General features: G+C 34.0%; 1 protein-coding gene across 1 annotated transcript in view; it reads right to left on the reverse strand.

Annotated features, from left to right (window-relative positions):
• Window positions 1-26,305, reverse strand: part of COL24A1 (collagen type XXIV alpha 1 chain) — a 354,155-nt gene that overhangs the window by 31,313 nt on the left and 296,537 nt on the right. The window contains exons 48-53 of the mRNA XM_051999253.1: window positions 25,615-25,722; window positions 10,997-11,104; window positions 9,469-9,576; window positions 9,323-9,376; window positions 8,042-8,104; window positions 2,928-2,981 (exon numbers count right to left, since the gene is read on the reverse strand). Of these exons, the coding sequence (XP_051855213.1) occupies window positions 2,928-2,981; window positions 8,042-8,104; window positions 9,323-9,376; window positions 9,469-9,576; window positions 10,997-11,104; window positions 25,615-25,722 (495 nt within the window). The remainder of the gene's footprint in view (window positions 1-2,927; window positions 2,982-8,041; window positions 8,105-9,322; window positions 9,377-9,468; window positions 9,577-10,996; window positions 11,105-25,614; window positions 25,723-26,305) is intronic.

Below are 26,305 nucleotides of genomic sequence, written 5' to 3' on the forward strand. Positions count from 1 at the left end.
TTGGACAAGATCTAATGACTACTACTGCCTTTTAGCCCTAGGGAGAGATGGAGAACTTGCTCTCTTCTGCCATCTAGGGCCAGAGGAGAGAAAGCACAGGAGACTTGGCAGTCTCTTTAGCATCCAGATGAACTGAGCCCTGTTGTGATCTCTGTTCTAATTGGACAGCAGTGATGGATGGGGTAGATGAATAACTGGCTGGGCTAATGATATGTACAGTCCAGAAATAGCTGGTTTGATGATTTTTACAGTTATTTTAAAGAGAGATGATACATTCATTGTTGTTGTTGAGTCATTTCAGTAACATCCAACTCTTCATGATCCCATTTGGGTTTCCTTGGTAAAGACATTGGAGTGGTTTGTCATTTCCTTCTCCAGCTCATTTTACAGATGAAAAAAACGAGGCAAAAATAAATTAAGCAATTGTTCAGGGTCATATAGCTAATAAGTGTCTGAGGGGAGATTTGAACTCAGGTCTTCCTGATTTCAAGCTTAGATCTCTATCCACTGCACCACCTAGTTTTCTATTCTTTACTATAGGTTTTGAGTAAATTGATGGAAGAGTGTGATCTGAGTTTATATATGTATTGTGATGTATTTTATTATTTATTTGTTTGCTTTAATATTTTAGAATTTATATTATTTCTTTTCCCTGACTGTTTAATAAATGATTATGTTTAAAATCTAAAAGTTTCATTATTGTGAAAGACTGGCTGTATAATTTCATGTGTAGTATAGGTAAATTACCTTGAGAGTGACTGGTTGTACATATTGAAAACTCATTGGATTGGAGCTCAAGAGCTAGTGTGATGAGTAGGGAAAGTATATATATTTTCCCCACAGAGTAACCCCCAATATCCTGAGAGAATTTGAATGTTTATCCTGTATATAATTTGCTCTGTATTTATTTGTTTTCATGTTGGCTCCCCATTAGATTGTATGATTCTTGAGGGTAGGGATTGTATTTTTTGAAGCTCTAGCACTTAGAGAAATATCTGGCATAAAATAAGCATTTAATAAATGTTTATTGTTTAATGATTGTGGAAGTGGTGAATTACTGGTTACTTAGACATGCTAGTATCAGAGCAGGTTGAAACAATGAAACAAAAGCTGGAGAGAAATAGGATGTTCATGTGGGAAAGGAAACAAGCATTTATTAAGGAACTACTATGTGCCAGGCATTGTGCTTCACAAATATTATCTCTTTTGATCCCCATGATTGGAGGTAGGGGCTATTTTATCCTCATCTTACACATGAGATTAATATGTGACTTATCCAGGGTTACATGGACAGTGTCTCAGACTGGATTTGAGGTCAAGTCTTCTTGACTTCGAGCCCAATGCTCTATCCACTGCCTAATAGACCTAAGTGTGAGAGGTCTGAGTATGAAACAATAAGCAAAGTTACTCGATCTCAAGTATAGCACACATTTCTGGTGATACATTTGGAAGATGCAAAGATTGTAAATCTGGATGACTAGTAGTACCATTAATAGAAATAGGGAAGTTGGGGAGATGTTGAGTTGAGTTCTGAGGGGATATTTGGGCTGAACCCATGTCAAACAACATGCTATTATGTCTTCATAATGTAAAGTCTAAGGGATATTGAAGGAAAGGTTCATCTCTTATATAGGAAGGCAGCCAATATGAGCTGAGGAAAGAGAAAAGCATAGTAGAGAAACCTATAGTGATGATCCTGTCTTCTTACTTGTGTTAAAGATGGACTACTATATTTGTTGAGGCCCCTTATCTATTTTTAAAGAAATAGAACAAATACAACATTACCTCCAAAATACCTCCCAGAACACAGATTTCCAATGTCCAAATAGAAGAGTAAAAATAAAATAAAATTGGAAAAGATGAACTTTACCTCACAAATTGCCTCATATTTATGTTGACAAATTGTTCTCTCTCTCTATCCTGCCTCTCCCTCTCTCCCTCTCTATTTACCTCTCTCCTTCTTCTTATCCCTCTCCCTTTCCCTCACCTTCTCTTTTTCCCATTTTCTCTTTTCTCCCTCTGTCTCTCTTTGTTTCTGAGTGTCCCTCTATCTCTCTCTCCCTCCTCTCTGTCTCTCTCTTTCTGTCTTTCTGTCTCTGTCTCTTTCTCTCTGTTTCTGTCTCTCTCTCTCTCTGTCTTTCTGTCTCTGTCTCTGTTTCTGTCTCTTTCTCTCTGTCTCTGTCTCTCTCCATCGCTTTCTCTGTCTCTTTTCTCCCTTGGCTTATTCCAGAGAAGTAATAACAGTTCCCATTTATAAAACTCTTTGCAATTTAAAAACACTTTCCTCAAAGCAAACTGGTATATCAGACTAGACAAATGTTATTTTCCTCATTTTACAGATGAGGAAACAAGCTCAGAGAGATGAAGGGACATGCCTGTGGTCACAGGAATAGTAATTAGTAGAACTGGACTCTAACATTGGTCTTCTGTCAGTCCAATGTTCTTTCAACTACACTGTCCTCTTGTTGCCCTTGACATTTTAAAAAATAACCCAAACTTGTGACATGAAGAATTGGACTCCTCCTTGCCAGGCAGACTCTCTAGGCCACAGGTTATTGTCTTCTAGTTTACTGTGACTAATCCTAAGCTATTTCTTCCACCTTATACTGAAAGGAAGCTTTCTATACTTGGTTTTGAGAAAAAGGAGTGTCTTTAATACAGGGAGAACCCTTCTTTCTTTCCAGAGTCAAAAGTGAAATCAATTAGTAGAGAGGAAAAGGGCTTGCTTGGAGAGTAGGCTGCTGCTCTCACTATTTATATGTATTCACTGCTTCTCCCATCTGTTTTCAGCAGCCAGTCTTGAAGAAGGAAAGCCAATTTCTTTTGCAAATTCCAGGGACCAGCTCTGTTTAAGATTTATCCATTAGCTTGATTCTGAAAAAGCCTGATACAGCAAAAAACTAGGATACTGAATGAGACAAACTTACAGTTTTGCCTGTTGGACCTATTATGCCTTCTCTACCAAGGGGGCCGGTGTTTCCCTGCAGGAGCAAAATGAAAGAGATCATTTTAAAATCAGATTACCTATTTATCAAAAATCCCATGACAGTCCCTGAGAATTTATCTCTTGTGTAATGATGAAATATATCATCCATATCCTTGGTGATCATGAGAATGAGGAATGATATAGTATTAGTACAAATTAAGATCAAAGGATTGTAGAGAAGGATTTTAAAGATGACCTAGTCCAAACTTGTGCCAAATCTCTGGGAGAGCCTTCTGAGCAGCCACAGTTGGACACATTGTACATTGACCTTGATGTGAGGATGACATTTTGGTCCAACTCAAGTTGGTTGGTTGGTAAGTTGTTCTTTGTTCTTAAAGAAGATGGAGATGATATCAAGTTACAACATAAAAGAGTTGAATATAGGTCAGGTACTACTACTGCGGCCCAAACCATTCTTTTTTCAGATGAGAAAACTGAGATTCATAGAAACTGAGTATTTAGATCACAAGTCACACAGACAGCAAATGTTAAGGACTATGTCTAGGTAAAGGGATAGGTCAATTCTCCGAGAGCCTCGACAGCTGTGAATCATAACATTTGAAGGAGTTGCAAAGCAGCCTTCGCAGATGCTCCTTGTGGATTGGGAATGAAATAAATTGGAGGCAAGAGGGAAGAGGAGAGAGATCAGACAGTGCAACAGCCTCTCAGTGGAGAGATCAGAGAACGCAACTGCCTCTCACTCTCCTTGTATCATCATCATCCTCTCACATGAAGAGATCCATTCTACAGATCTTAGTTAGACCTCCAGCAGCCCCTGGCAGGTGGCTCCCCATCACAACAATTGAAGTTTTTTTTTTTATTTTCAAAACATATGCAAGGATAATTTTTCAACATTGACCCTTGAAAAACCTTGTGTCCCTATTTCTCCCCTCCCCCATACCCTTTTCCCTAGACGGCATGACATTCAATATATGTGAAACATTTCCGATCCTTTTTTAAGTAGGAATAACAATAGGTTGTATTTTGTGAATTACCAATGGCTTATCATATCCCATATGTGGCTTTATCCTTCCTCCCATAGAATGCCCTATTTATTAAGCCTTTTATCAATCAATGTGTAATGCTTCATATACTAGCAATCATATAAATGTTCATATTCAGGATATGATCTAGGAATGGTATTAGACAAGGAACAGAACAAAGCAATGCAATACAACTGTGGAGAAAGATGAACAAAGCAATGAATAAGCTCTCTTACAATATGTTAACGGATTGGGAGTTTCAGTTAGTGAAGGTCAAAGCCATAAACAACAGAAACGGGAGTTTCATACTTCTAGAATATAAATTCCTTTTGAATGAATAGGCTTATCTGGGGCAAACATTTCACATTCTTGTTCACATTATCTGTTCTATTAATGGTCCCTTATTGGCATCCTGAATCATTCATTATTATTATTATTATTTTGAAGAATTAACAAATCAATTTTTTGCAACAAACTTTTGAGATTATGAGGTTATTTTAGGACATATTTTTATATAAATATATTTAACATATTTATTATGCATATAATATATATTTATTTATAATTTTATATAAATATATCTGATATTCTATGAATTTATAAAAACTTCAAAAAAAATTACCAAGGTCAGACTTTAAAGTCTGAAGCATATTATTCTCAATTACTCAAAAGCATAAGAAGCAATCTCCAGGGGCAGCTAGGTGGTGCAGTGGATAGAGCACCAGCCCTGAAGTCAGGAGGACCTGAGTTCAAATCTGGTCTCAGATACTTTATATTTCCTAGCTGTGTGACTTTAGGCAAGTCACATAACTTAAAATTGCCTCGGGGGAAAAAGTAATTTCCAATGACAGATGCAAGGTCATCTGTTAACTCTCAATTATCCATCCTGATGAAAGGGAAATGGAATATGTGAACATTTGGTTTTTTTCCTGTCTATTTGACTACTCTTTCTCAGGATTCTTTGTTGGATTTTCATTTTTAATCTTGTTCAATAACTTCAGGTATCTACCCAGGACTCTGTCTGGGCCTTTTTTTTTTTTTTCACCACGCAATCTTTTACTTAGTGACTTCAACATCTCCCATAGTTTCAATTGTTATCTCTATGCAGTTGACTGCCATATCCAGCACTAGTCTGTCTCGTGAAATCCAGTTCCATAGAGTGAACTTTTAGACATTTCAAACTAGATGGCATCTCAGAATTAGTAGGTCCAACAGAGAACTCACTGATTTCTCTCATGGACTTTCCTATCATTGTCAAAAGGGCAACTAGGTGGCCCTAGGATAAAGCACTGGGCCTGGAGTCAGAAAAATCTGAGTTCAAATCTACCCTCAGAGATTTACTAGCTGTTTTCTAAGAAAACCCAAACGATGTCACAAAAAGTTAGGCATTACAGAAGAACAACAGCAAATTATTATCAAGGGCACTATTATCCTTCCAGTCACAATGTCTACAAATATCCTAACTTTCTATCTGCCTCTGTTTCCCCATCTATAAAATGGAGATAGTAATAGCACCTACCTCTTGGATAGGTTTTGAGGATCAAATGAAATAATATTTGCAAAGTGCTTAGCACAGTGACTGGATTTATATAATTCTATAAATTTATATAACAAACATAATTCTATAAATTTATAGAATTACATAAATTCTAGTTATTATTATGATTATCACCCCACTTATTCAATTTCTTGTTAAATACACATCAATTCTTAGAGTCACCTTTCTATTTACACAACCACTACCCTAATTCAGATCATCATCATCCCTCACTTGGACTATTTCAATAACCTCTTAATTGTGATTCCTTTCTCAAGTTTCTCTGCATTCCCATCCAACTTCCATGGTCTCCAAAGTAATTTTCTTGAAGCACAAGTCTAACCATAGCTTCTCTTATACACAAAATAGATAGTGATTTCCTATTATCCCTATCAAGCAAGAATCAAGTATAAATTCTTCTTTTTAAAAATTTTCAACAGTATTTTATTTTCCCAAATGCATATAAAGATAGTTTTCAATATTCATGTTTTATTGGTTTTTATTTTCAAAATATTTGCAAAGATAATTTTTCAACATTGACTCTTGAAAAACCATAGTCACTCATTCCCCATTCCCTCCCCTAGATGGCATATAATTCAATATACAACATCCATTTTTTAAATAATTTTTTTAATTTTTAAAACACACACATAACCTTGCATTCCAATTTTTTTCTCCTTCCCTTCTCCCTATCTCTTTCACTAGATGGCAAGTAATCCAACATGTGCAATGCTTTTATAGGTATAAATTCTTTGCTTGGCTTTTAAAGCTCCTAACAACCCGGCCCTATAATATCTTTTCAATATTCTTACATATTACCTTCTCTAAACCCTCTTTCCCAACATGGTGGAGGTTTTTCTCTAGAACTCCTGAAGGGTTATCAATAGAACACACAGGCTATCCAGCAATATGGTGCTTTCTAAACTCTCATCATCGATTACTGGGCTTCTTAAAGTTTTTCCATTTGCAACTATTTTTTGCCTGAGAAATTTTTATGCAACCCTGGATATATAGGTATAAAAAATGTTATATCTATCTATCTATTTATCAAACACCTACTGATAATCATAATTTTGTGATTGCTACATTCACTTATAAGACCCCATATATGGGGGTCATGATCCATAATGTAAGAAACTTTGATCTATTACAGTGACCTACTACATTCTGGGCCATTGCCAAATCATCTGGACTTTTGTCTTGCCACTGGATCCAATTCATGAGCAAGTCAATTCCATGATCCAACCAAGTTGGGTAACCTGCAGTTTTGTACAGGGATAATCCAATTGTCCTCCTTGTCCCTTTGTACTGATTGTCTTGCATGCCTGGCGTTCTCCCCCTCTTCAGGATTATCTCTTCAAATCTCCTATTGTTTTTTAATACTCATTGTAATCACTCCCTTCTGCATGAGATCTTTCCTGTTCTCCAGATGCCTTCTTCTACCTAGTATTTGTTTTTTTTTTCCTATCTACACACACACACACACACACACACACACACACACACACACTTATTTCCCTTGTTAAAATGTAAACTCTCTGAAGAAAGGGAGTTTTACATTCATGTTCTTGGTGCCTAGCTAAGTTCCTGGAACACAGTAGGCACTCAAGTAACAATGGATAAATGGATTGGTTGACAAATAGGTGTAAGTTTTTGGGCAAAGTGCTTAACCTCTTCTGGTCTCAGTTTCTCTATCTGCCAAATGAAGGGGTCAAACTACATAATCCTTAAGGTCCATTCTAACTCTAAAATTTGATGAAAATATGAAAATCCCTATTGTCTCTTCAACTTCAAACTTTCTTTGTAAATTTCTTGGTGAACAACTTTTATAAAATATGTAAGCATCTATATTTAAAAAATCCTTTTGGGTCCTGCTAATTTTCAGGGCACTTAGCAAGAATAAATAGAGATAACAATGAGCAGAATGGGTAATATGAACAATGACGTGAAGATAATATTTGCTATAGACAAACCTATTTGTAAATGGTCCAGTTTGGGATAAAAAGAAGTGACTATGGTTTTAAAAAGTGTTACTTAATTATGTTCAACTCTTTGTGACCCCATCTAGGGTTTTCTTGGCAAAGATACTGGAATGGTTTCCCATTTCCTTTTCCAGCTCATTTTATCAATGAGGAAACTGAGGCAAAAAGGGTTGAGTCACTTGCCTAGAATTGCTCAGCTATTAAGTGTCTGAGGCCAGATTTAAACTCACAAAGATGAATCTTCTTGATTCCAAGTCCAGTGCTCTATTCACTGAATCATCTAGCTGTCTTTAATAAGTACCAACTTCTTATTAATTCTTAACATATAACAAAACAAGTTATCAATGTATACTTAGAAGAGTCATGGACCCTAGTAGTGTTTTTTCCTTAAGAATTAAGTGTTCAAGTATAGAAAGAAGCTAAAAAATCAGTTTATTAAATTAAATATTTTAATGTTTCAAAATGAGCTTTATGATTAGAACATGGAATCCATAATAAATGAAAATTCTCAAATAGTATTTTCTAGCTAAGTAGAATTTAAATTTATACTTACAATTTGGCCAACAGGACCTTTAGGGCCTAGAATTCCAACCATGCCAATATCTCCTTCAGGCCCCTAGAAATACATTTTAAAACAGAAAAAGTTTTATCTGGATGTGAACATTTCACAAATGAAAGTGATTCATATTAATATATAAGAGCTGATTGTCTAAAAATGAAATGTAAAAGAATAATAGAAAACTACATAATTATTATGAACACCACTGAGATGTAAAAAAAAAATCACTTCAATAAAACATGGTCATTATTTCCCCAAAAATATGCTTTAAAAAATGAAAAATGTTTTAAACAATATTCAATGAAATCCTTACACTACAATTTAGAGATTATGAAATGTGAAAAATTTTTAAAAAGGACACAGTGTCTGGCATAAAGTCTCTAGTACATAAATACTTCTGAACTAACTATGCACTTTCTAAAAAGGTACCACATATGTATAATGTATGTTTACATATGCATACATATACATGTACACACAATACATATATAATGTACGTATGTATGTATATTATAAAATGTGTATTGCACAAGATATATAATGCATATATCTATTAACATTATATTATATATAACATTATATAATGTATATGAATATTACAATTCATGAATGTATATATCTATATTAAATTAAATATTACATGTAACCTGTGCATATTATGTATGAGTAAACATATATTTTATATAATGTATATATACATACATGTTATATATAATGCATGTACACAGCATGTTATATAATGTATGCATGTAAACCATGTGTATATAATATGTACATCACATGTATAGTATATGTGTATATATGTATATTTGGAGGAGCCCTGATTTCCTTAGTATTGATGCTTTTTCTCTCAATACAGATGGCATCTCCTTTATGACTTGGTGATAACTCATTTTTGCTTATTGCTTTCATCAAAATAATCCTGTGAGCTTGGTAGTGCAATGTTATCATTATTCCTATTTTGCAAATGAGGCAATTAAAACTGAAGAATTAAATGACTTTCATAGGAAGTGTCTGAATCTGGATTTGAACTTAGGTCTTTCTTACTTCAAGTCCAACTCTTTATCCAGCATACTACCAGATGTCCTAAGCTTGGATGATGGACATATTTTGTCACAGTATAAATTCGCAAATATGTATAAACATGCATAAATGCATCTATGTGAAAATATATTTATAAATCAAATATTACGAAAATGGCAATAAATGTTGACATTCGAATATCTTTTCTCCAGATATTCCAGATTAAAACTAGTAAAAAATATGCAAACCTACTTTTGGACCTGGGAATCCTTGGAAACCCATCAAACCTTGGTCACCATGGTCCCCCTGAAATATGAATAGAGATGATGGTGATTATTCCATACTGATGAACTGGTTGTTAGAATGTATATGTGGCATGTATCCCTGTTGTCACATACAGACTGCCCTTTCATCCCATGATCTCCATGTAGTCCTTGATTGCCTTGTGCTCCTGGGTAACCTCTTTTACCTGGCTTCCCAGGATGACCTGGTAGCCCTTGCTCACCCTGTGAACAAACAGAGAGTTATTATTATCTCTGAAGCAGAATATTAGAATACATTACAGTATTGGTTCTTAAATGAACCAGGTTAGCCAAGGAACTCTTTTTAGAGAGGCCCAGTCATAATTTGTGTGCATTCTCTTTCTCTGTGACATTTTTTCCTTTCCCCCCCAAATACAGAAAAAAGCAAAAGAGAGTGGCTAGGGAGATGATTAGATAGCATGACTGTGGGGTGTGGGAGAGGGAACTGCTTTACATTTTAGAAGTTGGAGTAAGGGTAGTAAAAATGAATACGGTGGTTGGGTTGGAGCTAATGATTCAAAGTCACAAGGCAAATTCTGCTTAGTCTACAAGGGACTCAAGATCAAATACTGCTGGTCTGTATTGAAAAGCAGGCTGTAAGAAAGTTCTCATAGAAGGCTTGTCACAGGGAAGGTTCCTTTCTCTAAATTTGCCAACTGCCTTGAGTTTCAGTAGAATTGAAAGTTAAAGAGTCAGGAGTGGGGTTTGGTGTGGAGACAAGGGTCCTATTTCTGCTTTACCAATATGGTTCAAAAAGCTCGGTAGAGGAGTGCAGACAGGATTAACATTGTATTAAAACAATCTATATACTTTCATGAGGTAGTTCCAGACATAGGACAGAAATCTCCATTTCTAGGACACTTGTAGTCTGGGATTGTTACTCCTAGAAGAGCCTACTGTAAGTGAAATGCAGCTCACTTGAGAGGTACATGCTAATTCAAAAGGAGATTGTGACTTTAACACCAGGAAATTATGCATGTTGCTTTCTTTATTATTCTGTTCATTTGTTACTTCTTAGATGCAGTTTTTAAAGAGAAAATCTGTTCCCAAGGAGACATCCTTCAGGAAGCAGATGGCAGTGAGCAATAGTTGAGGACTGAAAATATGATCTTCCTTATCTTTGTGAATAAGCAAATAATAAAGAGGAAAGGAAATTATAAGAATAAAAAAAACACCCAGAAATTCCAAGAATAGTCACAGAGAATGGATCCCAAAGTTGGAATGGATCTTAAAGATTGTCATCAAAACAGTACTTAGATAGGATTATACTTTATAGCACCTCAAAGACAGAGGTACAACTGTTACATACAGATCTCCATCTAGTGAGGGTGAACTTACTACTACCTTTCTAGGTATCCCACTTCCAAAAGGCTCTGATTATTAGGCAATATGGGGAAAACACTTCAACATTGGGTTAATGGGTGGCTCCATTAAACTGCTTCAAAGGAGAATTAGTAAATCCCCTCTGATCAGCAGTTGGAATATGGCATGCTAAGGGATTCATCTACTATTCCTTTTCTTGTATCAATTTTATTAAAAGTTCAACATTTTGCCACCCTTTCGTGTAACCATTAATGACAATCAACTCATTTCTTTTAAAGAACCAGAGCCCTAAATAAATTACCTTTGGTCCTGGAACTCCTGGGGTTCCTGGCATGCCTGATGAGCCTTTTATTCCTCGAGCTCCTGGAGACCCAGCTATTCCCATTCTTCCAGTGTTGCCTTTGATACCCTAAATAGAAAATGGAAACTATGAAAATTTATTAGCGATGATCCAGTCTTCCAGCTTCAGGAAATCCAGAAGGTCTAGTTTCCTAATGTTCTGTTACCACTCTCCTCCCCCCCCCCCCAACAATGTTACCTATATGGTTTATCCTGAGAAAGAATAAGTCAAAGAGTGCTAAGAGTTGGAGGGGACTTAGTCCAATCCCTTCATTTTACAAATGACATTTGAAATATAGAGAGGTTGCTTGTAATCATAATTTAGTGGCAGAATTGGGGTAAGAACTTAGATTTCTTGACTATCAGACTATCAAGATGTATATGTATTGGCAGTTTAATATTTTTTTTCTATGATGTTGTATGGCTTGAGACAGGAGAAAGACCAGATGACCTTTTTTTATCCTGTTCAATTTATTTTATTTCATAAAATCCAATCCCCTCCATCATATCCAAACATAGTTTTACAAAACTAGACAATATAAGGAAATATAATAAACATGAGATTTTAAAGAAATATAATAAATATAACAAATATGTATTATGTAATAAATATAATAAAAACAACAGATATAAGACAATATAAGGAAATCTATTTAGAGAGATTCTGAAAAGATGGGAAAAGGATTTGCTAGGAATGGAATTTAGCTCTAGGCAGAGAGGTTCCCACCCATCCTGCTTCTGATGGCAAAGAAATATATCCTTCTTGGACTATGAGTTGCTTTTTAACAATGCAGATTCATAGGGCATCACAATTCCAAACAATAATTTAAAAGGGACATTGGTCTGAGAATATATGGAGTAAAAATTTGTAGACACATACTATGTCTATTTTTAAGCTCTTGAAACCTCAGGGCCCTGGGAGATATAATGAATAGAAGATTGGTCTTAGAATCAAATTCAAGTCTTGCCTTAGGCATACACTGGTGATGTGATGCTGAGCAAATCACAAATTCCCAATGTGCCTCAAGCAATGTTTAAAAAGTTGTGCAGTGTTATTCATTTTTGTTGGTAGAATAGGCACACAATTTTCACAAAGAAAAAATAAAACAAAATAAAATCTTATTATTAGGAAGGAATACTCTCAAAAGTCCCCAGTTAGAAAAAAAAAAGGAGGAGGGGAGGTGACAATATAAAAATAAGTCGTGGCTGCACAGAAAGCTCATGACTCAGAATGAGTTTGGAATAATATGAGAAATCTAGTCACAGTGGGAAAAAATCTAAAACTGTTGGTAGTACAAAGAGAAGAAAAAGACAGGTCCCCTGATTAAGGAAGATAATTTAATACCAAAAGATGATAGTGAGAAAGCCTGACTGCTCAATTCTCATGTGTTTACTAGTTTGATGGTTTAAAGGACAAGAGACCAACTAGCTGTCATTTCTGTTTCTAGATGATTCCTTTTTCAGTCCTAAAATATTATTGATGATTATTGTTATTACTATTATTATTATTTTATTGTCCAACTCTTCTTGACTCCATTTGGGATTTTCTTTGCAAAGAAACTAAAGGAGTTTGCTATTTCATTCTCTATCTCATTTCGTAGATGAGGAGACTGAGGCAAACAGGGTAAAATTACTTAACCAGCATTATTAAATCATATCAGACCTCATAACCAGCTAGTAAGTATCTGAGGTCACATTTAAACCAGGTCTTCCTGATGCTAATCCTGGTACTTTATCCACTGCATCACCTCACAAATTAAGGAAGTGATCACCAAATTGCTATGAGTGATCTCTATAGAGATAAGAAAGTTTCAGAAAAGTAAAGATAATGATTTTGTTCTAATTTTTCATTTAAAAAATAATCAGGAAAGCAAGAAAATTCAAACCATTGCACATGGGAACTGGCTGAAAAAATCAGTAATGATTAGCCAGGAGCAGTGAAGAAATAGAGTGGACAAAATCAGTCTTTAAATATCTTTCTATCTCTTTCCCTCCTTCCTTTTCTCCATCCCTCCTTCCCTCCCTCATTTCCTCCCTCCCTCATTCTCTCCCTCCTTCCTTCCTTCCCTTTTTCCCTTCCTTTCTCCTTCCTTCCCTCTTTCCCTCCCTCTCCCTCCCTCCTTCCTTCCTTCCTGACTTCCTTCCTTCTTTCCTTTCTTCTTTCCTTCCTTCCTTCTTCCTCCCTCCCTCCTTCCTTCCTTAAAAAAAAAAACTTTTTTTTTTTAGTTTTTATTACTAATTTTTACATTTTGTTTACACTGAAAGTGAAGTTGGATGAAATAGACGTTCACAATTTCACATTCTATCCTTTTTTCTTTATATAAAATGTTTATGTTGGGTAATATTTGTTACATTCATAATTTTTTAAAGATACACATACATATATTACATAAAGTTCTAGATTTGGAGTCATGGGCTCTGTTTCTAGCTATTTATATGAGCCTGGGTAAATCAGATACCTTCTTGGGACCTCAGTTTCCCTACTTGTAAAATAAGGGGGTTGATCTTGATGGTTTATGAGGTCCCAATTAGTGATGTACACATGCCTAGTGCATCACTCCTTCCTCTGAAGCCCAGGAGTGCTTGTTGTCTAGGCTCCTCATTTAGTACTTAGCTTATAGATAGTCATCTGATCCCTGAAACAAACCTCCCTTCTTTTTAATAGGAATATTCCTCATCTGATGCTATATGGTTAGGAAGAATTTTTCACTAAAGAGAACTGTCCAGAAAGGAAATGGATTTCTTTGTGTAGTAGTCAATTCCTTGTCACTGGAAGTATTAATGCAGGTGTTAAATAATCACATGCCATATAGTCATCATAAAGAGGATTCTAATATGAGTGGGAGAGTGAAACAAAATATTTCTAAGATTTAAATTTGAAATTTATAATAATATTACTTATAATTTAGAATATTACTCTTGTCAAAATATGATCATTAATAGCATGTGAACATATCTCTAGGAATACTACTATAATCCTACATCTTTCTAGCAATGTTGAAATCAGTGGGAAATTTTCTTGGGTAAGAAATATTACTGATTCCTAAGTAGTAGCTTTGTTTTGGAAACTCTCCTCAAATTTGTCATTTATAGCTTTCAGAACATCAAAGCGATGGCCCAGCTTGCCAGAACGCATCTGTCATGGGGAAGACAGTGCAAAGTCAAGGTGAAATATACCTATGCCTGCAGTCCCTCAAACTGTTTTATATTGTAATGAAGTTTAAATCTCAGCATATAATAGGAGTTAGTACTTCTACTTGTTTAGCTCAAGTCTTTCATTTAATATATACTTTTGAGTTTTTTGTATTTATCACTTAATAGACAGCATTTTAAAAGACTTTTTAAAATGCTTTGTATAAGTTTGTATAAGTTACCTTATTTGATCCTCACAACAAACCCACTTTTCAGGTGAGAAAATTGAAGTTGAGATAAATTAACCCAGTTAATTTCCATTTACAAAAAAGAACAGAAAAGGAGAAATGTATATGAAACTGCAAATCTCTATTATGCACATAAGAATTAGCATATGAAAACGGCTTTCTGAACTTTAAAGAATTAGATAAATTCTAGATTATACCATCATTTGTTATTATTATCTGTTATATTATCATTAACATATGTATCATAATAAATGTTATACATAATATAACATATAATAAATATAATCTAGTGATATGTAATGTAAAAAATACAATAACATTATTATATTATTATAATTCTTATAACAAAGCAACTTTTACAAAGTATATAATAAATTAAAATAGTAATTCTTATAGTCTTATTTGTCTATTTCCCTCTGAATTTCTCTTTTCAGTATTTATATTGTTTTATTGATGTTTCTGCCTCTCACATCACTTTTACTAGCCCCTTTCTTCTATAAATTCCCTCCAAATAAATACTTTCCCTTACAATTAAATATAGCCATGTGAAATGCATGACTATGCCAGAATATATTTCATTCTGAACATCTAATTTACTACCTCACTATCAAAAACTGGGAAATAGAATTCATGATCAGACTTCTGCTTGTTCATTACATCCACCAGAGCTTTTCTATCTTTCAGAATTGTTCTCTTTTACAATTTTCAGAATTGTATGAATTGTTTTCCTTGTTTTGTTTATTTTGAATCAGCTAAGTAAGTTTTCCTAGGTTTCTCTGAATTTATGCTTAGGCAGCTAGATTGAACAGTGGATACAGGTCTAGATATGGATTCAACAACATTGAGTTCAAATTTAACTTCAAACATGTAATCTTCAACAAGTAACTTAACCTTTACTTGTTTCTTCTACTGCAAAATGGGGATAATAATAGCTCCTCTTCCCAGGGTTGTTGAAAGAGAATATTTGTAAAGTGTTTGGCACAGAATTTAGTACATTGCAGGTGCTTATTAAAGGCTTATTTCCTTTTTAGACATTTCTTATATCACAATAATCTATTATATTAACATATTATAATTTGCTCAGCTAGCTCCTATTTTTTATTTTTAAAATTCTGGACTTGACATTAAATAAACAAGAACATTTAAATATTCAAAATGAGATAGAGAAGGAACATTGCACATGAAACCTCTTTAATATAGCTTTCTTTCCCTTGTAAGCATGTTATAACTTCAACCAGAAAATTTCCCAGCTGTTCTACTTGTCTATGTTTAATTTTCACTTTTGTTATTTTCTATACAAATTTTTAGATATCCAATTATACATTGATCTATTCTTTTACTCTTTTGTTGATAAAAGTTTTTAGAGATTCGAAAATTTTCCTAAGGATTGTCTTGTCCATATTTCAAAAGTTTCGGTATGGTGTCTCACTGTTGTAATTTTAAATCAAATTATTTATTCTTCTTATAATTTGTTCTTTGACATACCAAATCTTTAAGATTAGATTTGATAGTCTGAATTCTTTCTTCTAGTGCAATAATAATGATTTTTTTTTATTGCATTGGTCACTGAAGACTGAGTTTACTATTTCTCCTTTTCTGAATTTGCTTATGAAGTCTATACGTAATAACATGATACATTTTATAAGACTAGTATGCAAAGTTCAGGAATACATATATTATGTTCAATTACTATTTTTTAACTGCCAAAGATCTATCATGTCTCACATTTTTAAAAAAAATCTAATTTTAGGTTCATAGTTTCTTTCTTATTTATTTATATTCCTTTATATTTATATAATTTATTTTTAAATTAAATTTAAATTAAATTAATTAAATATAAATTATTTCAATAAATTTAAATTTACTATTTATATTATTTGTTGTTTATCTCTATATTTCTTATTTATATTTTTGTTAATTTGTATAGTTTTGGAAGGGATATGTCAATTTTCCCCTCATAATTTGGCTAACTTTTCTTTTAACTGTTGTTAGTAAACATATATTAACAATTCATATCATTTCATTATCTATTATATTTTTAAATGAATTTGCTACTTTTAAATATGTCTATTTTTTTTTTACCATTGTCTTATACTAGGTCATGATTGCTGCCACTACATTTTAAAAAATGTCCCTGAAGTATCCTAGAAGCAAAATAAATTATTCTCTAATCTCTTATTTTAGCTGTGTGAACCATTAAGTTTCATGTGTGTTTCTTGTATATAACACATTATTGGACTCTGCTTTCTAATTTATTGCACTGCCCTTCATTTTATGGGTGAGCTAATGTCATTCGCATTCATACTTATTAAGATTGCTAATTTTGTGTTTTTATCTATCATCATATCTTTTATTTTTTTCTACCATCCCTCTTTTCTTCTTTGCAAAGGAGAAAGAAGTGTAGAAAGAAGGTATCTGATCAATGCTATTTTGTAACAAGTACTTTGGTCCCATTCCTTTGTCTTTCCTTTCTTCACCAAGCTCAGAGCCCAATCTCTATTATTTATCCCTTGTATGTGTCTTTTTGGGCCCTCCTTTAGGATCTCTCCTACAAAGCTAACATTTATTTGTGATTATTCACTTCCTGTATTTGGCCTCTCTCTTAAACACTCCCACTCTGTGTGTCTGTATGCTACAATTATTGCCATTTAGTACAATGAATGTTTCAAAACATTTGCTACTAAAGTTAGTTTCTCAGTCATGAGAGAAAGTTGAGGAAAAGTATCCAAATATTAACAACAATCACAAAATGTCATACGCAACAAAGTACAAACATTTCTCAAGAACAAGTAATGAGGGTAAATATCCTAGTCATGTTTAGCACAATGTCTTGCCAACTGTGTCACTTAATAAATGTTCATTGAAACATTGTTTTCTAGGGATTGTTTCCAAAAAAGTATTTTGCATCTGTAAATACCCATTGATGTCTTTATAAAGTATGAATATCTTTCTCTAATAGAATCAAAAGGCAAAACCACTGGACAAGCAAAAATTAGATTTTTACCTTTACAGAACTTCAAAAAACAAAGTCCTGTGTGAATTCAACAGTTTATGGATGTGCATGGCAGGAGCTTCATGGGGAAGAGACCACTTAAAGAATAGAAAAAGAGAATTTCTCTCTTTTTCCTTGCCCTTCCTCTCCTTAGCCATAACTTTGAAGGAGACCCATTTGACGTTATATCTGGCAGGAGTACATATACTATTAAAAATGCAAACACAGAGATACAGTCACTCAAAAGAGTAAATAGCTTTTAGAAGGAGCATCTGTGATAGAGCCACATGTGAACTCATGACAGAGCAAGCTTTGATGATCAAAAGTCAAGCTGCAAAGAGGAGCCAATCCTGGGAGCCTTGCTGGATGACAGCCCCAGTAGAAATGTCCATGCTCATGATAAAGTTGCATGTGGAATCCACAAAGAGAGCTAAGACTTTGGAGCAGTATAACACAGTTACGAAGTGTTTTGGTGTTCCACATTTGTCTATTGCATTACCATTGTACTTTGTTCCTATTCTTTCCACAAATGTTCAGGGTATTTGTGGAAAAATGTGTCCAAGTGTTTGCAAGAAAATGTTTTATAGTATTAACTATGACATCTTAGCAAATCAATGCCTTTGCTAAAAACAAATTGCATCTGGCTAATTGTTAATGAAAAGTACATTGGCAAGCATTTGTGACCTATAATGTTAGAAGTACGTGCCCACAGGTAAGTCTCCTCTCACTAATAGGGCAGGGTACTTTTAGTACTGTTATTTAGATTTTAGTATATTGTGAACCAGTCAGTCACACAAATAGTCCTTTGCTTTCCTTACCACAGACAAGTTAAATTTTATACCTGTATCAATAGTAAAGAATGCTAATTTTATTTATTTTACTGGAGGCAAACTCCCCTGGGAACAGAGTGATTTAAAAAATTTGGGTGAGTAAATATTTGGTGCTTATTTACAAAGCTTCATTTTACATAAATAAAGCTGTTATGGTATTTTTGGAATTCCCCATTTCTTTCCTTCCTCTTCCAATGACCATAAATATCCAATAATCAAATGTTGCATTTGAAACATATTTATTTAATGACATCTAAATCAAGATTAGTAGCAGTCCTGAGTCCAGGTGAGAATATTTTAGTATTATAAGGCTCTAGAGTTAGATCCAAGGGGATCTAGAGAAAGGGAAAGATCTAATCCAAATGTTGGTCAGGGGTTTGGTCTTTGTTATTAGTAGAAGTCAGGGATGAAGACCAGAGTTTTTAGAATTGGTCTGAGGGATAAGGTCAAAAGACATAGGTATAAAATGCAGGAGCAACTGGGTCCAGTCTATCTATAAAAATGTTTTCTTCTTATTTTTTTGTATAAGGGAGGGGCACTGACAGCTTTGGTCTGTAGCTCAACTTCATATAAATCTGTTTGGATTGCTTTGTCAAAACAGTCTATTCCTGATTGTGAAAGTTTATACCCCAATTTCATACCTCAATCCTATTTAGGCCAAAGGCTTCACTACAATTTTGGGATGGGCCCTTAATGTCTTAAAAAAGATGAAAGTAGAAATGCCAACCCAGTTTGCTTATCCCTTGAAATGATGTCCAGGCAGAAGGCAACCATAAGGCTTCCTGCTAATTCTCACACAACAGAGATTTATTTAGGAGCAAGTTATGTTGTGAATATTAGATATGGTGAGACCTATTAAAATACCAAGATTAAATGTGTTGATGAAGGTCATACTATTAACAACAAAACAAGAATTATAATTCAGTTTTCTTAAGTTTCTAGATTTTTTTTTGTTTCACCAGAGACTGAAGTTTCCACAACTTTATTCATTAATGAAAATAGTATGATCCTAAAGTTAGGGACTTTTTCCTTAGTGTTTCACTACTATTTCCATATTTTACATTTCCTCATTCCCTGTTTTCAGTGGAAACAGAAAAACTATTCACTTCAATTCGTATAATAATTCATGTTTAATTGGAAAAGGGGCAACATTTGTCCTTGAAAACCATGGGTAAAACTAAACTACCATTTCAGCCAATACTTTTATCTTCCTCCCTAGCCAAATTTTTCATCTTACTCAGTAGACAGATTGATTGATTTGAGGCTATTTTTCTCTGGAAGCAGTTCTAATGAACAGGAAAATAGCCAAAACATAAACTACAAGAGGAAAATGGACCAAAAAAGTCTGGATTATCCATAACCAGTTAATCAGCCCCTGGATAATCAAGAGTTGACTAAATTTATGTAACACACATTTCGCCAAAGTAAATATGTTTCATTTCCAAATTTTCTCCCAAGAAAAAGGCTATATTACAAATAAAAACTACATGCAAATAAAAGTTGCCATAGCTTGCTTCCAGCTTATGGGCCAGAGGATACACACAACCCAGCTGGGATGCAAGGTTTCTTGTGTTCACAATGTGGGCTTCCATGGTGGTCCTGCTGTTTTCCGCTCATGGGGTGCCAAGTTTGAATAGGCTGAGGCTTTTTTTTTCACTCATGATAGAAGCAAACCCCAATGACATCCTCAAGATTTTCTGTGTCTCTTTTAGGATGAATATCATATCCCTATAGTATGCTTAAATTTTTGTAAAAAAATGAAAAAAAGTCTCAATTTATCACCAAGAGTTAACTTTCTCCTCAACAACAACAAAAAAAAGTTTTTTATTCATAGCAATAAAAAAATCTGGTAAGACTTCATTTGGGATGATGAATGGATTTATGATCTTTTGCAGGGAAATGTTGTTTTCCTTTTCATTAATGATTGAGATGATACTCATGTGAAAAAGGAGTCCAGCTCAATGAAAACAGCATGGTAGACTCATTTACTACAGATGTGCTAAGTTTACAGCTCAGACTTAAAACACTCACTTGTGAGGAAGGAAATATACACTAGGCAATGGTGAATCGCCTCAATGTTATCCTTCAGTTGCACTCATCTGATGTTGTAAAAAGATTAAAATAACAAGGTGATCATGCCAGGGATGCTTTAACTTTGTTGGCTTCATCTAAAAGGGGCAGAACATTGTTTAGGAAAATCAAGCAATTGCATAAGGCTAGAAACCCCAGAATAAATATTTTTCTCAGTGGAAAAACTCAGCAGGGTGTTTAAAGGTAAGCCAAGAAACACTGTGGTACCATGCTTTAAAATATGAAGCAATGGAACAGTGCCCTTACCCAGACACATGTATTCCAGGGAACTTGGTTTCAGTTACAGATTTTGCTTAACCTCCTGTTTATTTGTACTTTCTTTACCTTAGAACCTTCAGGATATCATTCTAAGTAAACTGAGCTTCTTTAAAGTCTCATTTAGCTATCTAATTCTAATTGGGCTGCAGATTAATTTTAGGTCCCAATACAGCGTTTTCCAAAAGTTGTAGTGTAGTTTTATGCTTAATAATATCTTATTACTATCATAATGGTGGACATTTATTAATTTATGATAATTAACATTATTAGCAATACTAGCTAACATTTAAATAGTGCTTACTATGTGTCAGGCACTGTGCTAAGTGCTTTACAGTTTTTATCTCATCTGATCTTAAAATTTATACTTTATTGTGCTTAAATTACTTTGCAATCTAAAGAGAGTCATTTATAGAAAAAAATTTCTCTATTCACAAAGATCAACACTTCATTTAGGGCTTGGGTTTAGTTCAAGAAAACATTTCATGAATCTTTTGTAATATTGGATGCAAACATATCAATATTCAGAGTAACTTGATGTGCTACTAATCTTGAGCATAAGTAATATAACTTACTACATAAAAATATTAACAGTAGCAGGATATATCATGATCTGATAGTTAATTGCTCATTAATGAACATTCTAGAAGAGGGTCAGCTTAAGGATCTCATAAAACAGTACAAACATATATCTTATATTAAGAAATTTCAGGCTCATTTACTAATGTTAATAAGTTTACTGTTCAAAGATTCTATAAAAGCATGTATTGCCCAGAATTTATCATATAAGAAAACAAATGACTAGTAATCAGTAGTAGGACTAAGGAATAGTTGAGGAATAGAATGTTTCCTGCTGAGTCTTTCTCAGATTTGAGCCAACATAAGTTTGATGTTCAGTATGACTAAATGAGAATCAGATTAATTACTATTAATTTTTCCTGTTATAAAGTCATTTATTTCCAGGATTCCTTTCAATAGCAGCTTCTATGAAATTTAAATATTTCTAAGTTATTAACTCATTGCTCAGATAATGAGCAAAGAAATTTAGAATTGTTTTAGGAGTTACTGCCAGGGAAAGGTTAATTACCTTAGAAATCCCTGAAATAACTTGGTGTGTTGCCTTCAATATTTATTCAGGTGACTTTGCATAAATGATTATTGTAAGCCAATGAAAAATACTAGTTGGTTTGTAAGAATAATAAAAAAAAAACTTTTAAGATCTTATCTACTTATTTTAGGGATAATTTAAAATACCTGTGGTTTGTAAACATTTCTACATGAGGTTCTTAATAGACTGATAGAGAATTGTTAGAGGAGCAGTATTATAAGGTGACAAAAAGTTAGCTTTGGAACATAAGAACTGGGTTTTAATGTTGGCATTGCTACTTGTTATCTCTGTGGCTTTGACCAAATCACTTGAACTCTCAATTTCCTCATCTATAAGATGAGGATTTTGGAAAATTTAAGGTCACTTCTAGGTTCAAAGTGCTGACTCTTGTCTATGGTACTCTCATGTCTGATAGCATGACAGCTAACTTTCTGACATAAGTAGCTTGAGTGACTTAGCATGTACCCGCATGATTTGAAGTCAAATCTTCTCTGACTATAAGGTCAGCCTTCTCTATACTCTGTCAAGTGGGCCCCAAGTTGACTTAATTAGAAACAGAACAAAGCAAAAGGCAAGCATGGTTACCATTCAGGGATGCTGTAACCTCTATTTTTTTCAGAACAGCTCAGAATTAGGAGTAGGGTTAAGTGGTTCTTCCCTATAAGATGATATTATGCGATTTGTTTTGATATGTGATATGGCTTTCTCTGAAAACAGTGGAATGAGTTCCTCTGAGTCCTGTCTTCTTAGTCCTAACTGTATTGTGTGGTGACTGAAGAAACGGGTAGACTTCAAAGTCTACTCTCAGGTATGTTTGTTACATTCTAGTTCTGAGCTTAGCTCAAGAAGTTCGGTTTGGTACTCCCAACAAAGTCAATCTAAGAGTGACCTTTCAAGTTTCAATGTGACTCCAGAAATGCTCTAATCTCCTAAATCCCATTTATTTCAGCACCTTCCTGAATATTTTTCTTTGGGCTGTAAATCATTGTCTTCTTATCTTCTTCTATAAACTGCTAGGTTGCTGAGTATGGATCCAGGGTTGTTAGGGCGGTTCTGTTGATGGATTCTACTAGCAGCTAGCATCTGACAGTGAGTTGCCACATAGCTGCTTTTATGTAAGAACAAATGTTTCACATTTCATAAGCCAACTCAATGTTCTCTTTACTTAGAAATTTTTGATCCTTCTTGTGGGAGCCTCCAGGTATCATCTACAGCCAAGAAGAAGCTGTTTGTCACATTGAACTTTTGAATGACCTAATGTGGTAAGTAATTTACTACCCTGATGTGTAGCTAATGTTCTGATGAGTATCCCATATACCAAATAGCTGAAATTCTTCTTCAGCACATAAAATGCATGTAAATACACCATGCTGGTTTCTATTGTGCATATCTGGAATGTACTGTCTGTACTCCAGTTGGAATATGAAATATTTCCTATTCCTAGTAAAGAAATGCATTTATTTGCTATTACTAATATTTATAATTTACCATTCAGTTTCATAAGTTAATGTTTAACAAATGCATGAATATGCCATTTTCCTACTTTTCCAACAACAAGAAAACATAATGACTTTTGGAAGACTGAGATTTCCTTTACTTCACCTATCCAAATATATAAAAGAAACTATACAAGCTGAAACATAATACACAAGAAAACGGATTCACTCTAAGATCATTTACCAGAGCTTACAATTGAGTAATAGGCTGGGTCCATTTCAATTCCTATTTGAAGGGACAGTACCAGAAATGCCCAAGCAACAATGCCCATGTTTAAAGATGGTTTCATTCTAATGTGACCCAATTACATGGGACCTGAAGATAAGTTACTGTGATGTTTTGGTGTGTATATTACTTTAATTGTATCTTCCTATGAATGCAGCATTTCAAATAAAAGCTTTCTGAAAATATTAAAATTATTATAGACACTAGCACTGTCTTATACATGGATTGCAAAGAGATCAAAGATAATATAAAGACTAGTCGAAACAATCAAAATGGGTATCCTTTTAGCATCTGATTCTGGAGCATTTACATCTAGAATACACCAGTTATTTGGATCTACTTTCTCAAGCAAATCAGACAATTCAGTACAGGGCAGAAAGAAATTTCCCTTGGAATTTGAGATTAGTTCTAGAAGTTGTTAGCAATATTAGGTACCCAGTAGATTTGCTGACTTCCTGACTAAAATAAAAATAGCCATCTTTTTGATATTTGAGATAGAGATAAAATCTTATAGCAGAAAAGGATCTGAGAGTCCTATATCTATTCATGGACTCCTTTGATAATTTCCTTAGGAAATAGTTATTCAGCCTCTATTTGAAGATTCCAATGGAGGGAATCCCTATTTCCCCAAATAATTTTATTGTACTTTTGCATAGCTCTATTGTTTGGAGAGTTTTTCTCTTATATTTAGTTAAAATATTCTTCTCTTCAATTTCTAACCATTGTTAGTTTATCCCTCTTTGGCCAAATAGAAAACTTCTCATTTCTTGAACCTTCAAATAATTGAAGAAAATTATGAAATTATCAAGGGGTCTTCTGCTAACTCCTTCCATCTCCCCCAACACATCAGAATAAACATTCTGATTTTTTTCAATGGATCCTTATATGACATGGTTTCAAGGTCTATAGTTATGTTGTTTACCTTCATCTGTATGATCACTGGATTATAAATGTCTTTTGAAAAACATGATACCAAGAACTGGGTATATTACTATAGAACAGCAGAACTATTTACTCCTATGTTCTAGATGTTATGTCTCTTTTGATACAGACTAGAATGATATCAAGTTTTTGTTTTTGTTTTTGTTTTTTTTGGCTGCCACATCACATATTGACTCATGTGAGTTTGTAGGCCACTAAAATTTTCAGATCTGTTAAGCTATTCCACAACTACACTGCTCTAGGCTCTGCCTCATTTTGTATTTGCTAAACTGATTTTTAAAATTTAAGTGATGAATTTACATCTTACTTAAATTTCATATTATTATCTTTAACCTATCATTCTAACCTATTCAGCTCCTTTTGATTTGAACTCTGAACCAAGTATATGTGTTCTCTTTTTAAGTTTTGCATTATCTATGAAATTTATTATAAAAATTTGGAAAGCTTGCCATTTCTTCTTTTGTCCAAACCACTGATAAAAATGCAGCACAATTAAGTGCCAAGGATGGATTCCCAGAGCATTCTACTGGAGGCCTTCCTTTTACTTGACACTGACCCACAAACTAAGAAGAATTAAGAGTAACAATTTGCATACATAGAAGGAAAATTCTAAGAAATTAACAGGGAAGCAGAACAAAACCAGAAAGCTTATACAAATGGTTTTTGCTAAAAACAAATGTACATGAAATATTATATTAGTTGGAATCCAGAAAGGAAAATGTTGGGAAGAAAGAAGGAAACTATGTTATTACACCAAAATTGAATGAACACTGAGAGAATCTTTGCACAGTCCTTGAACAGTACCAAAACTATGAAAATTAAAGGAAAATGAATTTTGGCAGAACTCATTTTGAATTTTTGCCCCAAACCAAAATGTTCCATAAATATTCCAAATAGATAAAGCCCAAGACAATCAGGTTGAGTTGCCCTTTAATTTGTTCTTTTAGCATTCTGATTGAAATTTTTATATGAGCCAAATGGCTTAAATTATTTACATGGGGGTGAAGGGATACTATGTGTGGGGGTATTATACAGTAGTGGATCCAGGATAATATTTTTTCTGACCTTCTCTAGAAATTAACTTGACATCACCCCAGATAGGTCTCCAGAAATAACTATTAAAAGACTGACTAATTTAATCTGAGATAGTGCCAAAGCAAAGAAATATAGATAGTATGTTCATGTTTTAGTAATGAAACCCTTGTACTTAAGTTTAAATAATATTTTATAAAAGGACAAAGTGATATTTAAATGACTCACAGGAAGCCCTGGTCTTCCCGGTAGCCCAACTTTTCCAGAATTTCCAAGGATGCCTTCTGCTCCATGGTATCCTGGCTCACCTTTTCGTCCTGGTGGGCCCATGAGTCCCTTGACAAATCAAATAATTACAATGGTTATACAAAGACACAATACACATGACTAGATGCTCATATTCTATATTCATCAATGAGTAGAGTTTTATTTGATCTGTCCCATGACAGATTCTAAACCTCTCCAGAGAGCTAGTAATGAATTGTAAAATTATAGAATGAATTCAAAAAGATCAAGTTTCTGTCATGAGGTTTTCCTAACCAAGAAATGTTATGCTAATTATCAGTGTTTATTTAACTCTTTCAGTTTTAATAGTATTTGCCTGATAATTCTACTTGTCCCAAGTTCATGTTTTAACTTCCTGTGGAGAACATAATGGTCACATGTTACAGCTGAGCCAGTATATCTGTCAAGAGACATTCTTCCCCATTCCTAGAAGAAGATTTCATTTCTGTCCTTCAGGATCTTTCTCTTCTGTGAAAGCTTCCCTGGTTCTCTCAGTTGAAAGCATTCTTTCCTTCCTCAATTTTTCTTAGGACTTTTTGGGATCTTTCCTTTGAATTCTCCAATGCCCTCCCCCATCCCATGTCCTATATATATATATGTACATATCGGACTCTCATGCTCCTGTTCACAATTC

The sequence above is a fragment of the Antechinus flavipes genome, chromosome 4 (assembly GCF_016432865.1).
Source record: "Antechinus flavipes isolate AdamAnt ecotype Samford, QLD, Australia chromosome 4, AdamAnt_v2, whole genome shotgun sequence".
NCBI lineage: Eukaryota > Metazoa > Chordata > Mammalia > Dasyuromorphia > Dasyuridae > Antechinus > Antechinus flavipes.